Source organism: Pinus tabuliformis, chromosome 9 (genome assembly GCF_031772625.1).
Source record: "Pinus tabuliformis cultivar Carrire ecotype Pingquan chromosome 9, CPIR1, whole genome shotgun sequence".
NCBI classification, from domain to species: Eukaryota; Viridiplantae; Streptophyta; class Pinopsida; order Pinales; family Pinaceae; genus Pinus; species Pinus tabuliformis.
The window spans coordinates 1,754,824,918-1,754,846,453 of NC_142307.1; the positions used below are offsets into that span (position 1 = coordinate 1,754,824,918).

The following is a 21,536-nucleotide window of genomic DNA, read 5'->3' on the forward strand; positions in this document are numbered from 1 at the left end:
CGGACAACAAAGCTCCAACAACATCATCAAATTCAAGGGTTTCTAATATACTTAGACTTATAGAAGTAACAAAATGATCCCATGACTTGGGCAACGAGCATAATAAAGTTATAGCTTTATCCTCTGATTCAAATTTTACTTCTATACTTTCTAATTGCACCATGAGAGTATTAAAGACAGTCAAATGATCAGTAATAGTTGTACCTTTCTTCATGCGCAGACTGTACAATTTTCACATCAGAATAATCCTATTGGTTAAGGATTTTGTCATGTACAACTTCTCCCGCTTTGTCCACAAACCAACAGCAGTTTTTTCTGACACAATGTTAAACAAAACATCATCCGCCAAACACAGTCGAATACCGCTCAAATCTCTTCCATCCAATTCATTACATTCATCATCTTTCATGGTGTAAGGTTGTTTGGATTTTCCCAACAGTGTCTTCGCCACGACTTGTTGCACAAGCAGATCATGCATCTTCACTTTCCATATTTCGAAGTTATTTTTGCCATTGAACTTCTCAATCTCAAAACGAGCACTTTGAGTTTTTTCCATGTTGTAACAAACTGAATCTCCAATTCCAACTTAATAAATAAAGTTAATATCTAACAAAAAAATGACTTTGCCTTCTACTGTGCTGCCTTTACCTTATCATACAATCCCTCTGCTGTACAAACTACAGATTACAAATAAAAAACAAATAACAAAATTGTAGTTTTACCAAAGCGATCCTCCCTTAGCGTGTTGGCGCTTCTTTGACAGCAGATGATCCGCGCCAGAACAAAAACGATGTAAGTGACAAAAAATTGGCGCACTTAAACCTGTCGATTTCGCGCCAATCGGGATACTAGCGCTTGGGCGCGAGTATCGAACTTGGATCCGCGCCACTAGCGCATTTGTTCCAAAATAAAACGTGCCAACCCGATCACTGTAAGAAATTGGCGCGACTGTCTCTACCGAAACCGCGCCAATTTTCAAAACTCCACCTTCAGCAGTTTTGTCACACGCACCAGCTCCACAACCAGAGACCTGTAGGTTATGGGCCCTCTATGCTTCCGTTGCGCCACTCTGATACCACTTGTTAGACCAAACAATGCGTAGCGGAAATAAAATAAAAAAACATACACAACACATTTAAAAAATCACAAAACGATGACACAAGGATTTAACGTGGTTCACTCAACCAATCTGGGCTACATCCACCAGAACAGAGGCATTGGAAATCTTATTATTCAAGAGGAGATTACAACGAATTCTAATTCTTCACACATACTCGCAGCTCATTCTATTTTCTCTACACTACCTCAATCCTCTACGGGATTACATTTTTCTATAGCTAGAGTATAAAACTGAATCATAAATTCCCTCACAACAAATATAGGATGCATTAACTCCTCCTCAAAAAATACTGGAGCTAATATAGCAACTAATCCAATTGTTGTCACATACCTAAGATTTTTGCCAAATTTAATTAAAACGGAAAATCTCAACAAGTATTAGCCCAAGACTCGGAAGAGCTTCCACTGCCAATCCATTCACATATGTCTGTTGTGAAATTTATGTAGAAAGCCACAAATGGTGCGTAAGAGAAATCGATTTTCACCCGCTCCCTTGAGTTTCCCAACTATCTCTGTCCCATATGCTGGAGTACACTCTCATCGCCTGCCACTTCGCATAAGGCACACCTATGTCTCCATTGTTCCATAAGGCAGTCCATTTACAAAAGGCCTCAAACGAAGATATCAGGTCATATGGATTCATTATAATTGAAGAAAACATTAAACCAGGTTGAGAGAAAGAGATAGCTTACACAATTTTCCGCGGGTTCCAGAGAATTGAGTAATTGTGAAATCCTGATGTAGGATCGAACCATAAATAGAATTCATACTCCTTATTACCTGAACCATTTGTATAGATGTTTGTATGCAGAATGTATTGCTGACAAGAAACATTTCCTAGAAATTCAATATCAATTTCGTCGCGCCTGTCGAAGATAAGTGCAACGTATTTCTTTTATTCGTTAGGAGAACATTATAATAGCGGTAGTCTTATATGTATTTGTATATTTTTTAATATTTTGGAATAGAATGGATAGGATTCTAGTGAAATTAATGCATCTCACAATTTTTCTTATTGCTATCTATAATTCTCCATAATTATATTTCAAAATATTCTCAAAATCATTTCTGTCGTGCTGTTGGGAAAAGTATCCAATACAGAATGACCCTATCCCACTCTAAGGGTGATAGTACCTCAGCAACAATCAAAGCAAAGCTATTTGAGATTACTTCTTTATGAGATGTAAAAGAGGGGAGAAAGAGATCCACTAACCGATGTCTCCTGCTAATGATTGATCCAATCTTCTCTCCTTGCTGCTTGTTCCCAGCTCCTTGCTCTTTCACTGGCCCAGCTACACCAAGATCCTGCAAAATGGCAAGAGAGGGAAACTACAAGAAGCATACATTCATAACTGATTCAAGGATTAGAATAAATCAAATACACAAGTATAACAATACACCATTGAGACACATGCATATAGAAGAACCTCAAATGCTTTATTAATGGAAGAAGTAAAGTTCAGGAAGTGATACAACCATAGAGGCCCAATCCAGCATCACCTTCCCAGCAGAAAGAAATCTCCTCTTCACCTCCTTCAAAGCAAATCACCCAATAGTTCTAAACTCAAACCAACAACAATTATTTACATTCACCAGATTCCAGCCTCCCTAGACCTCATGAGAGAGATCTATATACAGGAGTTTTGGAGAAAGGATGAGTCAGCTTGAGGCTGGCATGAAGCTGACTAGTGTCCTCTCCCACTTCAGTTATTCTTCAGTTCTTGAGTCCACTTGGAGGTTCTTACTTCCACTTGGAGATCTAGATTCTCTTACTCATCACCAGTCGAATTCCCTGATCCAAGTGTCATTTTGGAAGCTTCCTGGGCATTGACACCTTGAGGAATGATTGTGCCACATGTCCCAACTCGCTCAGCGTAGGTAGCCTTCTTTGCAGTTGACATTCAGCGCAGGTAGACAGTGGAGCAGCTGACATTCAGCACAGATGCTCAGTGGAGCAGTTGACATGATCCAGAATTGCCTTGTTTTTTAGTGTTTTCAGGTGGAGAACTGTTATTCAGTGTTGTGGTTTGCTGACCTTGTTCCTCTAGGGGTAGGAATAACATGTTTAGGGACTTTGGATCCCTTAGATTATGGACATTTCATGCTTCATGCTGCAAGGCACAAAAATGTCTATAATAGTTGCCCCCTAAAGTATGAGGTCGTTTATCGGGTGAAATGCTTTATCAGGAGGATCCGAAGTTCATTCAATCGCTGAGAGGTGACCTGTAATAAGATACAATACAATGCATTATTTTTCATATTGTTTTCATGATCTATCTGAGGTGGGCATTCCCATGCTCAGCTTTATAAATTCATTTTGGTACATAGAACAGACGATCGTCTGATGGTAGACTGATGATTCTCTACTGAAATTATCATCCTTTGAGTAGGATGATCATCTGCTGCAATGATGTACATGTCAAATGTCTTTATATTTCTTGAATATATATCGCAGCCCGGACGGATGAAACTAGATCTGGGGTCTTCAAACTCGTTCGATCTTCACTCTAAGTACAAGTCGATCCATGTGAGAATTGTGCTGGAGTCGAACATGGAAAGACGTCGCTTGATTACTGGTCAATGATGTAAACAGTTAGCAAGCGCGAGAGGATTCACCGATAATGATAATGACCCTTAAGGTACTGCAGTACAATTCACGTGGTGTGAATACAGGATTTGGCGTCGAACACCACACAAAATCTTCTGGTCGAATGTCATTGATGTATACCTGTCGCCGGAAGTGAGAAACTTGCCATTGAGGCATGCAAGCTTCAAAGTACTGAGGGGGTTGTTCCTAGATCAACTTCTTGGATAATGAGCTGAAGTCGACAAGAAGCGATCCGTCAAAGGAGGGCCTTAATGAATCCCACATCAGTGACACGGAACGGAGCTAATGATTTTAATGGAGGTGAAAACAATCTGTGAAATATGATTCAGGGTGGCGGTCATGAAAGGATGAAAGATGATGTATGGTAGTGGATGGGACACGGTTGACTCTTTCTGAACGACATCTCTTGAACATATAACGACACTGATGCGATGGATCGGTAGCATTACCCCAAATGTGGATGGTTTGGCGAGACCATGGTGATGAGACCGGTGAATGAAACAACCCAACCCGATGTGATACGGAGGAAAAGTGTCATGTTCAAGAGCGACTTGCTACCATTAAAGCTTTGAGGTTCTCCCAATTTTTCCCCAGTCATTTCTGACCAGTACCTCATTATTTTTTCAAGCTTGAGGAGGATAACATGTGCTTGTTCTATAACCTGCCCTTCGGGCAAGCCCATCGCTATGTTTTAACGAGCCTAGCGATAGGGAAACTCGTTCTCATCTAAAGAAAAGTTTGTCACTATTTAATCATTTTAACGAGTCTAACGACAAAGAAAACTCGGTTCTTTTCATTTTTAGAGAGTCTGAAAAGGTACATAAAGTCAACTCCAAAATTCCTTTTTCGTCATCTAATCCCTTAAGTCCGAAAAAGTATAAAACAATACAAAAGGGATGAGATTTCGATAACTTTAACGAGCTGAATAAAACAAGTGCTTGACCTTTTTGTGCAATAATCCCTCAGGTCCAAAAGGACTAAAATCTAGAGGAGGGATAGCTCTTCCGGTCCTTTTAACGAGCTGGAAGGCCAAAACTCAGCAAACTTTTCATATTTTACGAGTCAGTTGAAAAGATTTTAAAGAAGACTCGTCTTTTGAGGAACGAATGATAAACATGGATAGCAACTGATTCCAGGTACAGGTTGGAATTTTCCAATCACGGCAGTGTCACAAGGATGGCTAGGTGAAATCACTCTTCGCAACTGTTCTTCAAAATGGGTAAACAATCATATGGAGGTGAACGATTGGCCAAATGAAAGTGGAGGTGGCAGGTGCAAACATGACCAAGGCTTTTTATGGCTAATAAATTTACGATCACAGTGGTTATTTACCGGGATAGGTTCATTTTTTAACGAGCTTGAGTGCGCCAAAACCCTGCTCAATCTTATGTTTATTTTTTAACGAGCATGAACTATGTGCTAAAGCTGCTCGGATCTCGCTTTTGCATTTTTTAACGAGCATAAATTCCACGGTAAAACTGCTCGAATCTTATGTTTATTTTTTAACGAGCATGAAATATGTGCTAAAACTGCTCGATATACTAGTCATAAGATAAGAAATGTCCCCTGTGAGATCTCTATGTTTTAAGGAGTTTCATCTTCACTAAGCTTTACTCCATATCCTTTCTTTATGCAAGTTCGGAAACGACTAATCCCAAAAACAGATAAATAACTGCTCTTGGCTTGCACTCCAAAAGGTTTGCATGCCCCCAGGTATAAAATACAATTTCAAGGTTTCCCCTCCTCTCCCCCACCTCTGCTTTTCTTTGGGTGTTCACAGCTACTTGTCGTCTTGCTAGTCTAATGTTAACGATACTTGTCTTCTCGTTATGTTTAACGGGTCTTATGTGATACTTGTCTTCTCGTCAGCCCAACTTTTAACAGATCTTTTGCAAGATCGCAAGAGAACAGCTACTTGCGACAAGAGAGCAGCTACTTGCGACAAGAGAAGAACACTACTCAAAGACAAAACATTTGTGTTATTGAGGGAGGCTTACCTCTTTCTAGTTACCCAAAGATTATCTCGTTAATCTTTCAAACAAAACATTTCCTCGGCAATGCCTACCGAAATACACAAGGGTGAATGACTGTTGTCAAACACGTAACTTTGACAAAAAAATCATATTCCAGAACAACCCCTCTTCCAACCACGGATGGGGTATGGACTAGTCATATTCTTCCACGGAAGTTCTATCTTATACCCAAGGTTTTCTCTGCCCAAAGCAGACCAGGATGCATGCCCCCTGGGTTCCAGTCCCATCTTTCTGAATCACTCGCATTCATCGGGAAGGAGGACTGGGGGGGAGACATTTCTTGATTGAATAGACCATTCAGGGTTGGTATGTGACTATTTGCGATGCGTGATCCCGGAAATGAAAGTTGGTCTACGAGCTTGACCATCCTTCCTTCGTGTGGAAAACACTTACTCTAAAGAGTGAGGAGACTATTGCTCCCATGCAATATATATAGTCTCCTCCAAGGAGTAGGTTATAATCCAAGGGTCCTTGAACGACCATCACGTTCATTTGAACGGTCTTCCCTTTCAATGTAACAGGCACATTGGGGAGGATCCCTAATGGTCGACTGGTTCCTTTATCGAAACCCGAGAGATTTCTTATCTCAGGCAAAAGCATCGGGGAACCCAGTGCTTTCCAAGCAATAGAGGAAAGGATACTCACAGATTCCCCTTCATCAATGATAGTGCCAGCCATTACCATTCTGTAAATTTGGACTATGATTCTGAATGGGATACTGGCTGGCAACCGGGGTCTGCCTAGTTGGTTCCAATCAAAGGACACAACCAGGTTGCTTGGTAGTGGGACCGAATACACGGCCGGATACGACCCTGACGATGTTCCTTCCTGCGATAAAGGAATGGGCGCATTGCCCTGACGCTCGTTAGAGTCTGTGTTGATGAAAAGAATCTGGATGGTGTCATCCTTACTCTCTTCAGTGAGGGTGTCATTTGAAGATGAATCTTCAGTGACGGTGTCATTTGAAGATGAAACTTCTGAAGGGAGAACCGGGTCAACTGCGGTTTTGACCTTTGGACTTTCGTCCGGTCTGGATTCAGTAGGTTCATTTTCAATGACTGAAGCTTCAGCTGACCACTTGAGCGGGCCAGCTGTATTCTCAACCAACGAAGGACTTGGCACGAGTTTTTTGTATCGAGGAGGAAGTCTCAACGGTGAAACCGGACGATCTTCCAAAACTCTCTTCGCTTCATCTAAGAAGGGCCAATGGTGGATGGCGTGATCGCCTTCACACAGTCTGCAGGGGGATCTTGCTCCCCCTCTTTGTCTTGAACCTTCACTTTCGCTGGCTGACAGTAAGCATTCAACATGGCTATCAGAGGTTGATGCTCCCGAACTGTGCAAACGAGAGGACTAGTCCCTTAGTATCCGGGGAATACAGGGAAAATCTCTATGGAAGTGGTCTCCTCTACATATGACACATGGCGATTTAGGCCCGATCTGTGCTGTGTGTGGATTTTTGTCAGATGTCTTTTGCTTGCCCCCAGTCGCCTTAGGCTCCTTCTTCTTCTTCTCTCTCTTCTTCTTCTCCTTCTTCTCCATGGGAGCTTGGCTTTTGCCGGCTCTACCTTGCGAAGATGAAGGATTGGAGGAAGGGTTATAGGAAGTAGAAGGCTGGTGGGCAACTCTAGACTGATCTAACTGTTGACTCGACTGTTCAGGAACCATGGTGTTCTGAACTACATTGGTTGAGAATAGCCAAATTGGCAGGCCAATTGTCAGTCCTGGAAGCGACAATGTGGCCATGTGGGGCGCACCAACTTCTCCCCAAGAGGAGAAAGGACTAGGTTTTCCATCATGTGGAATTCCTTGGTTGGTGTGTTCCATGTTCTCGTCCTACAGATCAACGCAGGAATAGGAGGTGATTATGTTCCGTTTAAAATAAATTTTATAACGACGCTTTAGTCACAACTTGCTTTTTCACTTTTTAAGAGTTGAGAAAAAGCTAAAGATGACTCTAGTCTCCTTCGATGTTTTAACGATCCCGAAGTGACAAATGCTCGGGTGGACATTTTCAGTTATAGAGTTTGAAAAAAGCCAAAAGAAACTACTCTGGAGTTCTAGGCAGATGGTGTGCCAAATTTTTCGCAAAACCACAGAATATGTTTTACGGTACGAGTGGTCGATCTTCGTGAATGCTGTGTTCACTGCATTGCGATCAGTAGGGCGGCCGACACAACTTCCTATGGATAAAGGCTTTGTTCCTATAGGGGTCTCCCAATATATACGCGACGGTACGTGGGAGCACAAGTTCGTATTGATACTTATCGCTTCACCGTGGAGGAATCACCCAACCACTCAACGCTAAGATATCACGTTTAACGACGCCAGAACACGTCTCTAGCTTAGACCTCTATGTGTTTGCGTTATGTTTCAAAGCGTTGTTATGTAAATTCAATTTATTTTAAGGTTGATCTTGTTTAGTAGTTTTCCTTTATGGATCACCACGAGATGTATGGTACAACTCCTAAATGCAGTCTAAAGATGATAAGCAAGATTTTTCAATCTTTTCAACTTATGAAAATATTAACTACTGAGGGAAAAGAAAGACATCATCTTTTCACACAGATCATAGAGCACACACTAATGCACTTTTTCCTAAATCAACATGCAAGCTATCAAAATGCACATGCACAATGCAGGTATTTCTTTTCTCTTTCTTAATGTTGATGTACTACAAAAAGAAAGCTGTTGTATAACTTTGAATTCAATTTCAAGTGAAGGAAAACAAGCTTTTGTCCAAAATCAAAAGACACCTTAAGATTTACTTGTTTCGACACTAGAAATATATAAATTCAAACCATATGATGAAAGAAAAAGCTCAATCAGCTATGAACAACAAACAAACTAACTCTTAAGATCAGAACGACGCTTATCACAGGTCTAGATCTAAGAGGTCACAGCAAGACTAGTTCACTTTCGTTATGGGAAACTGCAAATGATGTAAGAAATACACAAAGAACAAATACAGTTTCTTTATACAACCGAGGCGGAATAGTGGCAAAGAAAGGTGGTTTCACATAGGTACATTGACTGATAACAGGCCGCAAAAACAGGGATGAAAACAGGGCAACAGAAAGCAAGGAACCCCAGTTGCACAAGGCCTAACTGGTTCAGCGCAGGTAGTACACTGTCAGTTTGACATTCAGCACAGGTAGCCCCTTCGGGACCTGCGATGAAATGCAGACTGCCTTCACAGTGCCTGCAATGAAGAGAGAAACTCTCGTTTTTCTCGGTTTCCGGGTTACAGATTGCTCAAAAATCAACAGTTTTTGGCCAAATCAAAAGCTATCAATCAAGTACACACTAAAGGATGAAAAGGAGGATGAAAAGCTATCACTAATAGCTATTCAGAGTCCTTGTAGATCAGCTCTTCAAATCATAAACATGCCCAGAAACTGAGCTAGAGTAGCTGCCCTCTACTTCTTTCAAATGCAGTTCGATTCGGTACCCCCTGTGTTTAGGAAATGAATAGCAAAACACAAACAACAAACAAGATAAAATCCCCAGTGGAGTCTCCAATTTGTTGTTGGGAAAAGTATCCAATACGGAATGACCCTATCCCACTCTAAGGGTGATAGTACCTCAGCAACTATCAAAGCAAAGCTATTTGAGATTACTTCTTTATGAGATGTAAAAGAGGGGAGAAAGAGATGCACTAACCGATGTCTTCCGCTAATGATTGATCCAATCTTCTCTCCTTGCTGCTTGCTCCCAGCTCCTTGCTCTTTCACTGGCCCAGCTACACCAAGATCCCGCAAAATGGCAAGAGAGGGAAACTACAAGAAGCATACGTTCATAATTGATTCAAGGATTAGAATAAATCAAATACACAAGTATAACAATACACCATTGAGACACATGCATATAGAAGAACCTCAAATGCATTATTAATGGAAGAAGTAAAGTTCAGGAAGTGATACAACCATAGAGGCCCAATCCAACATCACCTTCCCAGTAGAAAGAAATATCCTCTTCACCTCCTTCAAAGCAAATCACCCAATAGTTCTAAACTCAAACCAACAGCAATTCTTTACATTCACAAGATTCCAACCTCCCTAGACCTCATGAGAGAGATCTATATATAGGAGTTTTGGAGAAAGGATGAGTCAGCTTGAGGCTGGAATGAAGCTGACTAGTGTCCTCTCCCACTTCAGTTATTCTTCAGTTCTTGAGTCCACTTGGAGGTTCTTGCTTCCACTTGGAGATCTAGATCCTCTTACTCATCACCAGTCGAATTCCCTGATCCAAGTGTCATTTTGGAAGCTTCCTGGGCATTGACACCTTGAGGAATGACTGTGCCACATGTCCCAACTCGCTCAGCGCATGTAGCCTTCTTTGCAGTTGAAATTCAGCGCAGGTAGACAGTGGAGCATTTGACATTGAGCGCAGATGCTCAGTGGAGCAGTTGACATGATCCAGAATTGCCTTGTTTTTGAGTGTTTTCAGGTGGAGAACTATCATTCAGTGCTGTGGTTTGCTGACCTTGTTCCTCTAGGGGTAGGAACAACATGTTTAGGGACTTTGGATCCCTTAAATTATGGACATTTCATGCTTCATGCTGCAAGGCACAAAAATGTCTATAACATGTCGGTTCCAGAAAATTGAGTAATTGTGAAAGTTTGCTTTTACCTCACCTTTATAGAATTCTTGCGCCCTATTACCTGAACCATTTCTATTACCTGAACCATTTGTATAGATGTTTGTAGGAAGAATATATGCTTGACCGGAAGCATTTCCTAGAAATATAATATCAATTATGTCGTGCATGTCGCATGTAAAAGATAACTGTAGCTTATTTTTTCTATTTGTTAGAGAATATCATAAAATTATTAAGAATGGTTTGAATTTTAGGATATTTTTATATGGATTTGTAGATTGTTTTTGAATATTTTGAAATTAAATGGATACGAGTTTGATATTTTGTAATCAGTGGATTTTAAGAATTTTCTCACTGTTTTTCATAATTCTTATCATTATATTTCAAAATATCCCAAAATCTACGGAATATTAATATTTAATTTTTATTCCCACTTTTCTCTATTATCTCTATTAGATTCCAAATTTTCCCATATTCCCAAAAACTTTTTACATGAATATTTGAATATAAATTTCACAAATTTATCTCAAATAGAATGTTGTAACCGATCCAGCAGAATTTTTGGGCACCAGCTTTATAAACATATCAACGCTTCCAAACAAGAATTGTGCTTTGGATTGAAATTCTGAGCCTAATTAAACAATACCCAAAAAATATGTACTGTTATTCTATGCTTGAAGTATATTATCACAGAAACATAAAGCAATAAAAAGCTAACAATACAGTTATATATCAATAACATTGGAATACCTGAAACATTATTGAGAGAAAGCTGTGATTCCTCTCCGTTGTCGAATATGTTGACGTTGTTATAACCCCATGTTATATCTATATCATTGTAAAAGTTTGCATGGACTGTGGGATATGTACCCGTACTGCATATTATATCAATCATAAGAATGACATCGACATAACTTGATGGATGAGGCGCCTCCATTGATGATATGCTGTTTGACACGTACTTATATGTTGTTCAAAGGGTGTTGAGGATATATCAAATTAATTTAATTATTGAATTTTGAAAAGTATGAATATTTTTTACATTTGAATGAGGTAAATATAGTTAAATCAATATATATAGATATAGAAATTGATAAATGATTCATAAAAATTAAAGTTTTCATTACCAATTCCATTTATCCATGTTAATAAAAGATTATGTATGGAAAGAATTTTTTAGAAAAAAAAAAAAACACACATATATATATATAGAAATTGATAGATGACTCATAAAAATTAAGGTTTTGATCACTAATTCCATCCATCCATGTTAATAAAAGATTGTGGATGGAAAGAATTTTAGAACAATCACATTAGGCTATTGATGTTGAATAGTGATAACTAATTTAATTTTATGTCATGATTATTTAAACAATAAGATTTTTTTTTAATGGTTATCAAATTCTAAAGTCGAACACTTTTAAAGATTAATAAAAATGTTTTAAAAAGTTTTAAAAGTAATATATTTTGTTTTATTTGTTTGGATATTTATTTTATTTACAATGTAATCATGATTAAGTATTAAATGTAAAACAAATAATATGAATGGTCATAGGCTTTTAAAAGTATTTTAAATATTTATCAAAAGTATTTTAAATATTTATCAAAATTATTTATGAGTTGATATCCAAATGTTGGGTTTTTGAATAAATCATTGATAAATAAAAGAAAAAATTGCTTTGTAAATAATAGTCTTAAATTTTTTTATATATAACTTATGTTGCAATATCTAAATGGGTAAACTAAAATATGTAAGGTTAGATTTAACAACATATATCTATGTCTCGCTAAGAAAATTTCTAATTAATTTAGAGTTTGAATGGACCAAAATAATATTTTTTTGGCCCCTACTTCCACGGGAAATATCTAAGCAAATCAACCCGAAGGGACTTTCAAATCTAAGAAGATCAACCCGCCAAATCTAAGAAGATCAACCCGGACTGCCATATCTAAGCAGATCAACCCAAAGGACCGTGGGCGAAACAAGTAATGCCTAACCCCAAGGGCATCGAGGAGATTTGACCCTGTGACCTCTCAGCTTGTGAAGTACTTGGCAACAAGAACTTAGCCAACTAATGAACGAAGATAATGTTATATATCAAATCATATATATATATTCTAATAATACTCTTTAAATCATTAAAAATTATAATTATAATTATGATTATATATTAATAATTATAATTTTTAATGATTTAAAGCATATATATATATATATATATGATTTAAAGAGTGTTATTGGTAAAGTTGTTTTAAAACTCATGTCCAATAAGATCATATAAACCATCTTAAAAAGATTTACCTAATAATTAATGTCATGGAGCAAGGAATAACACGGCCAACTTTTCCCTTATAAGATTTGACTTGATGAAAAAAAATGTTAATGATTTAGAATAGTGTTGATAAATTCTTTGCTTAAATACATATAACACGTATTACTACAGAGAGTAAAAAAATATAATTATCAATCTCATTCCCATAGTACTAACCATATCAATTCAATGTACCTTACATATCAATAAGTCCATTATACAATATTGCTTGATGGAATCATGCGAAGAGATTTTATGTATCTAAAAACTGCTATGCTATACGTCTTCATCATTTCAGAATAAAAGGAAAATAAAATGAACAATCAAACAAAGTGTAAATAAAATAAAATATTTTAAAAAATAAATAAAATTACTTTTTTAATAATAATATTATACATTATTACTATTTTTATTAAAAACAAATTAATTCAAGTTCATCACACAAATACAAACTTACAAAATTTAAAAAAAAATAATAATAAATACAAAGTTTTCTTCTTAGTCAAGTTTTATGTTTAACTTTTTTAATATTTATTATACAATACAATGATAACAATAAATACAATATTTATTATATAATACAATGATAATAATAAATACAGTTTTTTTCCCAAGTTTTTTTGATGATTTTTTAAAATTTTTTAATATTTTAATTTTTTCGAGAAATAATGATTTAAAAGTAATTTGATATATTTTATAATTTAAAAAAAAAAAACTAATTTTGAGCCACAATTAATTTTTAAATGTAATGAAATATATTTTGGTGATTTCAATTGTTTTTTAATTTTAATTATGGAAATTTACTTTGATTTTATAGTTTATTATATGTAATCTATAAAATGTTTGACAATATTTTTTGTAAAAATATTCAAATTTCTAATAATTTTATATTGTTTCTATATAAAATTTTGGCAACTTTTAAGGTGAAATTATTTAGCTCACATACAAATATTAGCCCCTAAAATTTTCCCTCACTTCAACTAGGTTAGTGATAATTTTTCTGGTGTGTGTTGGGCATAGGAAGTTTTCTGGAGGAAGGAATTTGTATATGTGCTTTGTTGTGAATTATTGATGTAGGTTATAAACATTCATGGTTCATTGTTGACAAATATATTTATTAATTAAATTATTGGTATAACCTAGGAAAAAATCATAGTATTATTTGAGGCTCACAAAGTATTAGTATAGAATACTATTACAACCACATTAAAAATATTAATGTGGTTGATATAGCCAAAGGCTTGATAAATATAACCAAAAAACTATTACAACACGAAGAAATCCTTACTAATGCACATATTTCCCTTATTTACCATGTATTAAAAGGTTATGGGTCAACCTTAACATATGAAAAAACGAATTATAAATTAATGTTATAAATAATAATGAGGAAATTATCATGTAGGAACTTATTAGAATTGGAATAACCTCAAATACCTAGGAAATTGGTGGGTGAGGAGCCAAGTGGTACGAATGTAATTTTTTTTAATTTATTAAAAGTAATGGACTCTTTTGCTAAATATAATTTTATTCATAATAATGAAAAACTTATCATGGAGAAACTTAGTAGAATTGGAATAATATCAAATCGCTAGGAAATTAGTGAGCTTGGCACACATCTTACTGTAAAATGGACTATTTTGTAAATAGGTTAGAAGAGCTAAAGGTTCCTCTCGAGTTGAGAGCTGCCGCTACAAGGTTATACGAGAATGTAATTGCCAAGCTAGAGAGCAATGAACGGTGGTCGAAAGATATTAAGTGTAACATCGGAGTTAAACAAGGTTTCCCCCTCTCCCCTGCCCTATTTGGCATTTACATCGATAAGCTTGAAGGCTATTTAGAGGAAGCAAGATGTGGTGGCACGATCTTAGCTGGGATAGTTGTCATCCTTCTTCTCTATGTTGATAATATTATTCTCTTGGCAAGGTGACCATCTGATCTTCATAAGAAACTCAGGCTTCTTAAGGATTTCTTCTCTACCACGGGTATGACTGTTAACACCGACAAAACACAAGTTATGATTATCAAATCCAAGAAGGACACTTACACTAATTTTATGTATGACAATAATAACTTGGAGGAAGTGTATTCTTACAAGTACCTAGGAATTGATATTCATCACAAGCTCAACTGGAACCATAGCATTGAGAAAATGATTAATGAGGGGTGGAAAGCTTATTTTGGTCTTGAAAATAATTGTAAAACAACAAACCTCGTAATGTGGGATAAAGAGAATTTCCTCTTTAAAACTTTAGTCACTCCTGTTATCTTATATGGCTGTGAGGTTTGGGGTTGCAGCATCTCCAGAGAATCATGGAAAAATATTAAGCAAATCCAGAAGCGTTTTATAACTTATAACCTGAAAATTTAAAGTAATACACCCTATCCTATTCTCCTTATAGAAGCAAGTCTTTCCCCTATTGAGAGCCTAGCTATGATTAGGTTTCTGTTGTACAAGCACAAACTCAATAACATAGATGATCATAGACTTCCTAAACTAGCTTTAAATTCCAGCCAAAACCACCTAAGGCTTAATCGGGGGTGGCATAAAGACACAAGGCCCTAGTTAAACTACTGGGAGATCAACGAGAATGATGCATTGCAAAACATAAAGAACATTAAAGGTATTGTTACTTGTAAGTTCAAAGAAAAAATGTGGTGTGAGAAAGATTTAGCAGCTAAAAAAAATTAAGTTATTATAAGAAGGTCATCAACCCCACCCTAGAAGATCAAAAGTATCTCTCTATTTTAACTAGTTCAAAGAAGAAAATTAATATAGCAAAGATTAGAACAAATTCTCATGAGCTCCATAGTGAAACAAGTCCTTGGGCAATTCCTAAAATGCCATGGATGGAAAGGATCTGCCATAAATGTGAGAATAGGAACATCGAGGATGAAAACCACTTCCTCTTAGAGTGTCCCGCATACAACCACATTAGATCTTAGTTTCAAAATCTTTGTTACAATACTGACCTTCCTAGCCTTTTACAATGTCAAAATTATAGTGAGCTCGAGAGACTTCTCTCCAAGCTTTTTGAGCATAGAAATAAAATCTTAAATCGAAATAAATAATTTGTTTCTTTAGGTACCATAGACCAATGTTTGGTCTCACCGCAGGTTAACCACCACCATCATCATCATTATCAAATAAAATTTTCTTATATATAAATGAATGTTATAAATAATAATGAGGAACTTATCATGGAGGAACTTATTAGAATTGGAATGATCTCAAATCCCTAAGAAATTAGTGGGTGGTGAGCCACCTCGCTCAAATCTATTTTTTTAAACTGATTAAAAGTTAATGCAACCTAACAACTATTTAATACACTACAATTATTGATAAGCATTAAGACTAAGCATACGATGAGCATATTCCTTTAAAAATCAATTTAGACCATCAATTAAACAAATTAAAAAAGTCAACACATCCACATCTATCTTAAGATATAATAAAAACCTAGATTTTACACATGAAATTGGAATAACACAAATTAAAATTGGAATTAAAATAAGAATGATTTGATTTGACAATCTCTTAGTTCTTACAACAATTACAATAAAAAATTTCTTTTACTTTAACAAATAACATTTATTCATAATATTTCCCGGATGCGGGTGCCACGTCGGGAGATCATGGTACGCCACATGGTGTACATGGGCAAGCCTAAGGTCAAGTCTCTCCTTAATTGCTCCACGCCGCCCTGGCCAGCGAGCGTGAGAGCTAAAGGAAGACGGGACGGCCATTTATGGTCTGAGAGGAACCATAATCGCAGAGGCAGGCGGGAGTTATGGGGCACCAGCTCCAAGGTGAACCACCGATGCATAAAATTGCAGAAGATGGAGAATGTCGGGCAGTTCGATCTTCGGAGGTGGAGGTGTGGGTTTCAGGGCTCAGAGAGGATTCTAGGAGCCACCTGCGAATTCTCTGGTGCAGTGGAAGTGTTGGTAAGTGGGCAGTTATGGCGCCAAGGCAAAGGCCTTTCAGTCGACGCGGCACAGGAAGAAGAGATGCCTCGCGTCCCCCTGTCAATCGGGCTTCAAGTTGCTGCCGATGCCTTTGTCACAGGGTGGAGGAAGCCAACCCCATCCAAGCTCAGCAATTTATGGAAGCCAAGCCACAGAACCCAGAAGCTGCTCCACTTCCGGCGTTCGGCTCAGCGATTTTCTCTATCAACAATCTGCAAGGTAATTCGAGCATCCAGGCTCATGTTTCAGTCTTATTTGTGGAAGAGGCGAAAGAAATCGAGGGGGAACAATCCCAGGCTCCAATTCAACCAATGGATACTCCCCATGCCCCAATTCAGCCTGCAGAGAGTTCCAAAGCAGCTGAGGACAAAGCTGGGGCACCATCTGAGCCTGAAGCTGCTCTGCCAGCCTCCCAACCAGCAACAGCAAAGGGCAAAGCTAAATACGACTGGGGACCCCCACCAGAAGGAGAATACTGGATCTATCCAGAAGACTCGGAGGAGGACTCTGATGCCTAGTCACGCGCTCAACACAATTCCAGCTCTCTGTATGCACTCAGGTTTTTTTGTCTACTGTTTAATTCGCCACCAATACTTAAGATATAGAGTTAATCGTTTTGCTTGGTCAGATAATTTTGACGTTCAAAGTAATTCCGAACCCCTGCGTGGGTCTCTGATGGTTTCTATTCAAGGTTCTTTTCCGCCCCTGCGTGGGTTTGGAAGTTTCTTTCATGCCCCTGCGTGGGTCTCTGATGGTTTTTATTCAAGTTTCTAGTCTTCACAGCCCCTCTGCTCTGGCAAGGGCTCTCAGTTTGCACAGAATGCACATGAGATTGGTCTCTTTTTTGGCCCCTGCGTGGGCGCTTAAGCACTGGAAAAAGGCCCCTGCGAGGGCAATGGACTCAATGCAGCTCGATGAGCAAGAGCGCCAACCCAGGCCTCTCGCAATGTATAAACCTGAATGTAATCGTTCTCAGTTTTTACTGTAAATAATAGAAGTAGAATAGCCTTTAACGATAAAAAAAAACATTTATTCATAATATTCATTGAATTTATAGCCAAAAAATACATTATAATGTAACATTGATGTTAATTAACACCCGCCACAATCTTTTTAATTCATTTGATTACATTTTTTTTACAAATCTAATCAGAGTGGTTTTTATTTTTCACGTGTTCGAGAGAGAAAAAATGATGAGACAACAAAGGGTGTTTATATGCATGCAAGTTCAAAGTGAATTGATGAAGGCTATATGGTTATCATGGAAAAATAGGAAGAAAATAAAATGAACCAATCGACTTTTAAATAAATAAAATTAAATAATTTTAAACATAAATTAAATTAATTTTGTAATTTAATATTTAGGCAAAAGTAAGTTAATTCAAAGTCAACATATTTGTCAAATACATGATAAATATATCTTCTAACATCTGCTCTCTGGCCATATGCACTCAAAACGCAAATGGTTGTAGATCGTAGTGATAGTGTTGTTATGTGAAAAATAGAGATCAGAGGGGGCAAGATGAACGATCGTACGACAGGAATATGGAAGACGACCTTCGAAGATAAGGACCATACTTCCAGAGAGAATCATCATTTTAATTTTTACGGACGTGCATCACATATGTTGACATACAATAAATCCCGTTGGGTTTCAAAACGTTCAGATGGTTAGAACAAGAACGGTAAGCCAGAGAAAGAAATTTTAATTTAGCGCCTTCGATGGCAACTGAGATGAAACGTGTCTTTCGTGTCTTTTTAAGCGCCAACGATAGGGACGCTTTATTGGAATTAAATCCGATGAACAAAGAAGGAATCCAACCGCAATCGCATGGAAGCCCTCGGAATTATTTTATGGTTGTCTGGAGCATTCAGTTGGAAACTGATTATTGAATCTGGCCGCATCTTTGCTGTGATCGTAAACTACAAAATTATTGCGAACCCACTGTAATTGTTCTTGTTGGGCATAGGTCAAGCTCTCATAAGCTCTCTGATTCCACCAGTTAGTGGGAGTATCAGCCCAAAAGTGGCAGGAGCTGCCACTGCCTGTCCATTGGAGCTGCCAATGTCTGTCCATTCACAAACGTATGTTGTGAAATTTCTGTAGGAAGTCACAAATGGTGCGTAAGACCAATCGATTTTCACCCGCCCGCTTTGAGTTGCCCAACTATCTCCGTCCCATATGGTGGAGTACACTCTCATCGCCTGCCAGTTAGCGTAAGGCACACCTATGTCTTCATGGTTCCCAAATACTCTAATAGGCAGCCCATCTACAAAAGCCTGAAACGAAGATATCAGGTGAGATGGATTCATCATAATAGAAGAAAACATTAAAGCAGGTTCAGAGAAAGAGATAGCTTACACAATTTGCTGCGGGTTCCAGAGAACTGAGTAATTGTGAAAGTCTGATGTAGGATCGAACCATAAATAGAATTCTTGCTCCCTATTACCTGAACCATTTATATAGATGTTTCTATGGAGAATATATGGCTGACCAGAAACACTTCCTAGAAATTCAATATCAATTTCGTCGTGCCTGTCGCCTGTTGAAGATAACTGCAGCGTATTTCTTCCATTCGATAGGAGAACATAGTAACATTACCAATAATCGTAAGAATGCTATGAATTTTAAGAATCCTAAAAATGGTATGAATTTTAAGATATTTTTATAAAGATTTCTGGAATATTTTAGAATCGGATGGAATAAAATAGATTTTAAAATACCTTCTACAATTTTTATAATTCTTAGGAATTTTATTTCAAATATTCCCAAAATTTAATGTAAATTAATATTTAAATATTATTCTTATTTTTTTCAATAATTTCTCTATCAAATTCCAGATGTACCCAAAAACCTGTTACATAAATATTTGAATACTATTGAATATAAATTTCACAAATTTAACTCACATAGAATGTGGTAACAGTTCCAGCAGAATTTCCGGGCACCAACTTCATAAACATATCGACGCTTCCAAACAAGAATTGTGCTTTGGATTGAAATGCCGAGCCCAATTAAACAACACCCAAAACATATCTACTGTTATTCTATGCTTGAAGTATATTATCATAGAAACATAAAGCGATAAAAAGCTAAGATTGCAGTTATATATCAATAACATTAGAATACGTGAAGCATTTTTGAGAGAAAGCTGCAATTCCTCCCTTTCCGTTGTCGAATATGTTGACGTTGTTATAACCCCATGTTATATCTATATCATTGTAAAAGTTTGCACGGACTGTGCGATACGTTACTGTACTGCATATTATAACAATCATCTGAATGAGATGGACATAACCGGATGGATTAAGAGCCTCAATGGATGATATATTGCTGCCCGGATATTGAGGATGCAACAGGAGCAGACTAGTCTAATTGACTACCTATTTGATTTGGCTTTGGAAGAGAATGAATAGGGATTGAAGAACTTGTCTGCAGATTGATGATATGTGGACAATTATATAGGAAGCGTAAAGTGTAATTGTAGGGTAGGTTCTTGAAATCATGAGCACATCTAATAGGAATCAAATATACATTAAAAATTCTATTCAGGCCGGCGTGATAGGTTGTCACGCGGTTGAGCCCCTGACGTTTTTCACTCATAAACCATGCAAAGGAGGATTTGAATGAAAATGTGACTTTGCCAAATTTATTTATATATTTAAAAATTATATAAATTATTCTGTTTTATTAAAAATTATAATTCATTTAATATCCGTATCTAAAAGTATATAGATTAATTTATATTATTCAAAGTTACAATCTACATAATTGTTAGAAATTGTAATTACTCTGGCATGAGTATTTGGTTAAAATTAGATAGTTACTTAAAGCGTTGTTTGTTGAGTGTTGGGCGTTGAGTCAAGTCGAGTGATAGATAAAGAGTTAAATGAAATCTACATTTCGAGTGTGAGTTGAGTTAAGTGTGTGTGCATATCAAGTTATTTTAGGGGAGCTGCTACTTGGAAAATGTTAAATACCTTTCACCCATTTCATTGTAATAATCAAATTTCTGTGATCAGTAGAAGAGTTGCAACTCGTGTGATTTGTGTGTAAATTCATGTTGTGTCTCTTTTGCCTTTCTAACAAATTGATAGAGATGCAACTCTTGTGATTTGTGAGTAAATCCCTGTTTTGTCTCCTTTGCCTCTCTAACAAATAGGTGTGATTTGTGTGTAAATTGTGTTTGGTTTTCTCTACCTTTCTAACAAATTAGCATCAAAGCGAGAAAAAACATATTAGAAGCACTACGTGTGAGAGGAAAAATCTATTTGTTCTCTCGTGATTTGAGCATTAACGCAACCTACAGTTATACACAGGCCGTTATAACGCGTTCGGCGTTCAAGCTCAGGGGAGAGCGCGTCCGCTATAACGCTCAAGCTCAGGGGAGAGCGCGTTCATTTGCGTGAAAGGCGCTAACACGCAACCGATTTCAATGATACAACGCGTTAACAATTTCGGAGTTAGGTTCACTTTGTTATATGTTGACTCTTGCATCACGGAAGCTTACATTGGACGGCTTATGAGTCAAAGGAGTCATAAGCTTTACATTAAAGTGGTTCTTTATGCCGTAGTCTTTAACGCGACTTTTTGAAAGCCTTTCCGGCGATTTTTTCCGGTGAAAATCCGGCAGTAATTTATTGAAATCCAAGTTTGATAACTAGTTTCTGCACAATGAAAGCGTCCCAGGGGTTTTTCAGGGTGCTGAATCCGAATATGCAGTTAAAAAACCATTTTAACTGCAACAAATCATGATTTCATCTCAATTTCATCCGCCGGATTCCGTCACCGGAATCTCAAAAAGTCGCATTATAGACAACTCCGTTCTTTATTACGTGAGCTTTATTAAAGTTTCTTTGAAATACGTATGACTTATTAAAGGTGTTTTTAAACT

General features: G+C 37.2%; 1 protein-coding gene and 1 pseudogene across 1 annotated transcript; both read right to left on the reverse strand.

The window, feature by feature from the left end:
• Positions 1-1,487: 1,487 nt before the first annotated feature.
• On the reverse strand, positions 1,488-11,297 carry LOC149155756 (xyloglucan endotransglucosylase protein 1-like; annotated as a pseudogene).
• Positions 11,298-18,493: 7,196 nt separating this feature from the next.
• Positions 18,494-20,633, reverse strand: LOC149155757 (xyloglucan endotransglucosylase protein 1-like). The gene is made up of 6 exons (XM_089444520.1): positions 20,623-20,633; positions 19,777-19,975; positions 19,552-19,653; positions 19,006-19,197; positions 18,723-18,921; positions 18,494-18,687 (listed from the first exon to the last, which is right to left on the reverse strand). The coding sequence occupies exons 1-6, from the start codon at positions 20,631-20,633 to the stop codon at positions 18,494-18,496; spliced, it is 897 nt and encodes a 298-aa protein (XP_089300646.1).
• Positions 20,634-21,536: the final 903 nt, after the last annotated feature.

Bases quoted from the DNA above. Each gene is read 5' to 3' on its own strand.
- LOC149155757 (XM_089444520.1), bottom strand. The intron at 19,198-19,551 runs GTGAGTTAAATT...AATACGCTGCAG, and splicing joins GAACTGTTACCACATTCTAT to TTATCTTCAACAGGCGACAG. The intron at 18,922-19,005 runs GTGTAAGCTATC...TCTTCGTTTCAG, and splicing joins TCTGGAACCCGCAGCAAATT to GCTTTTGTAGATGGGCTGCC.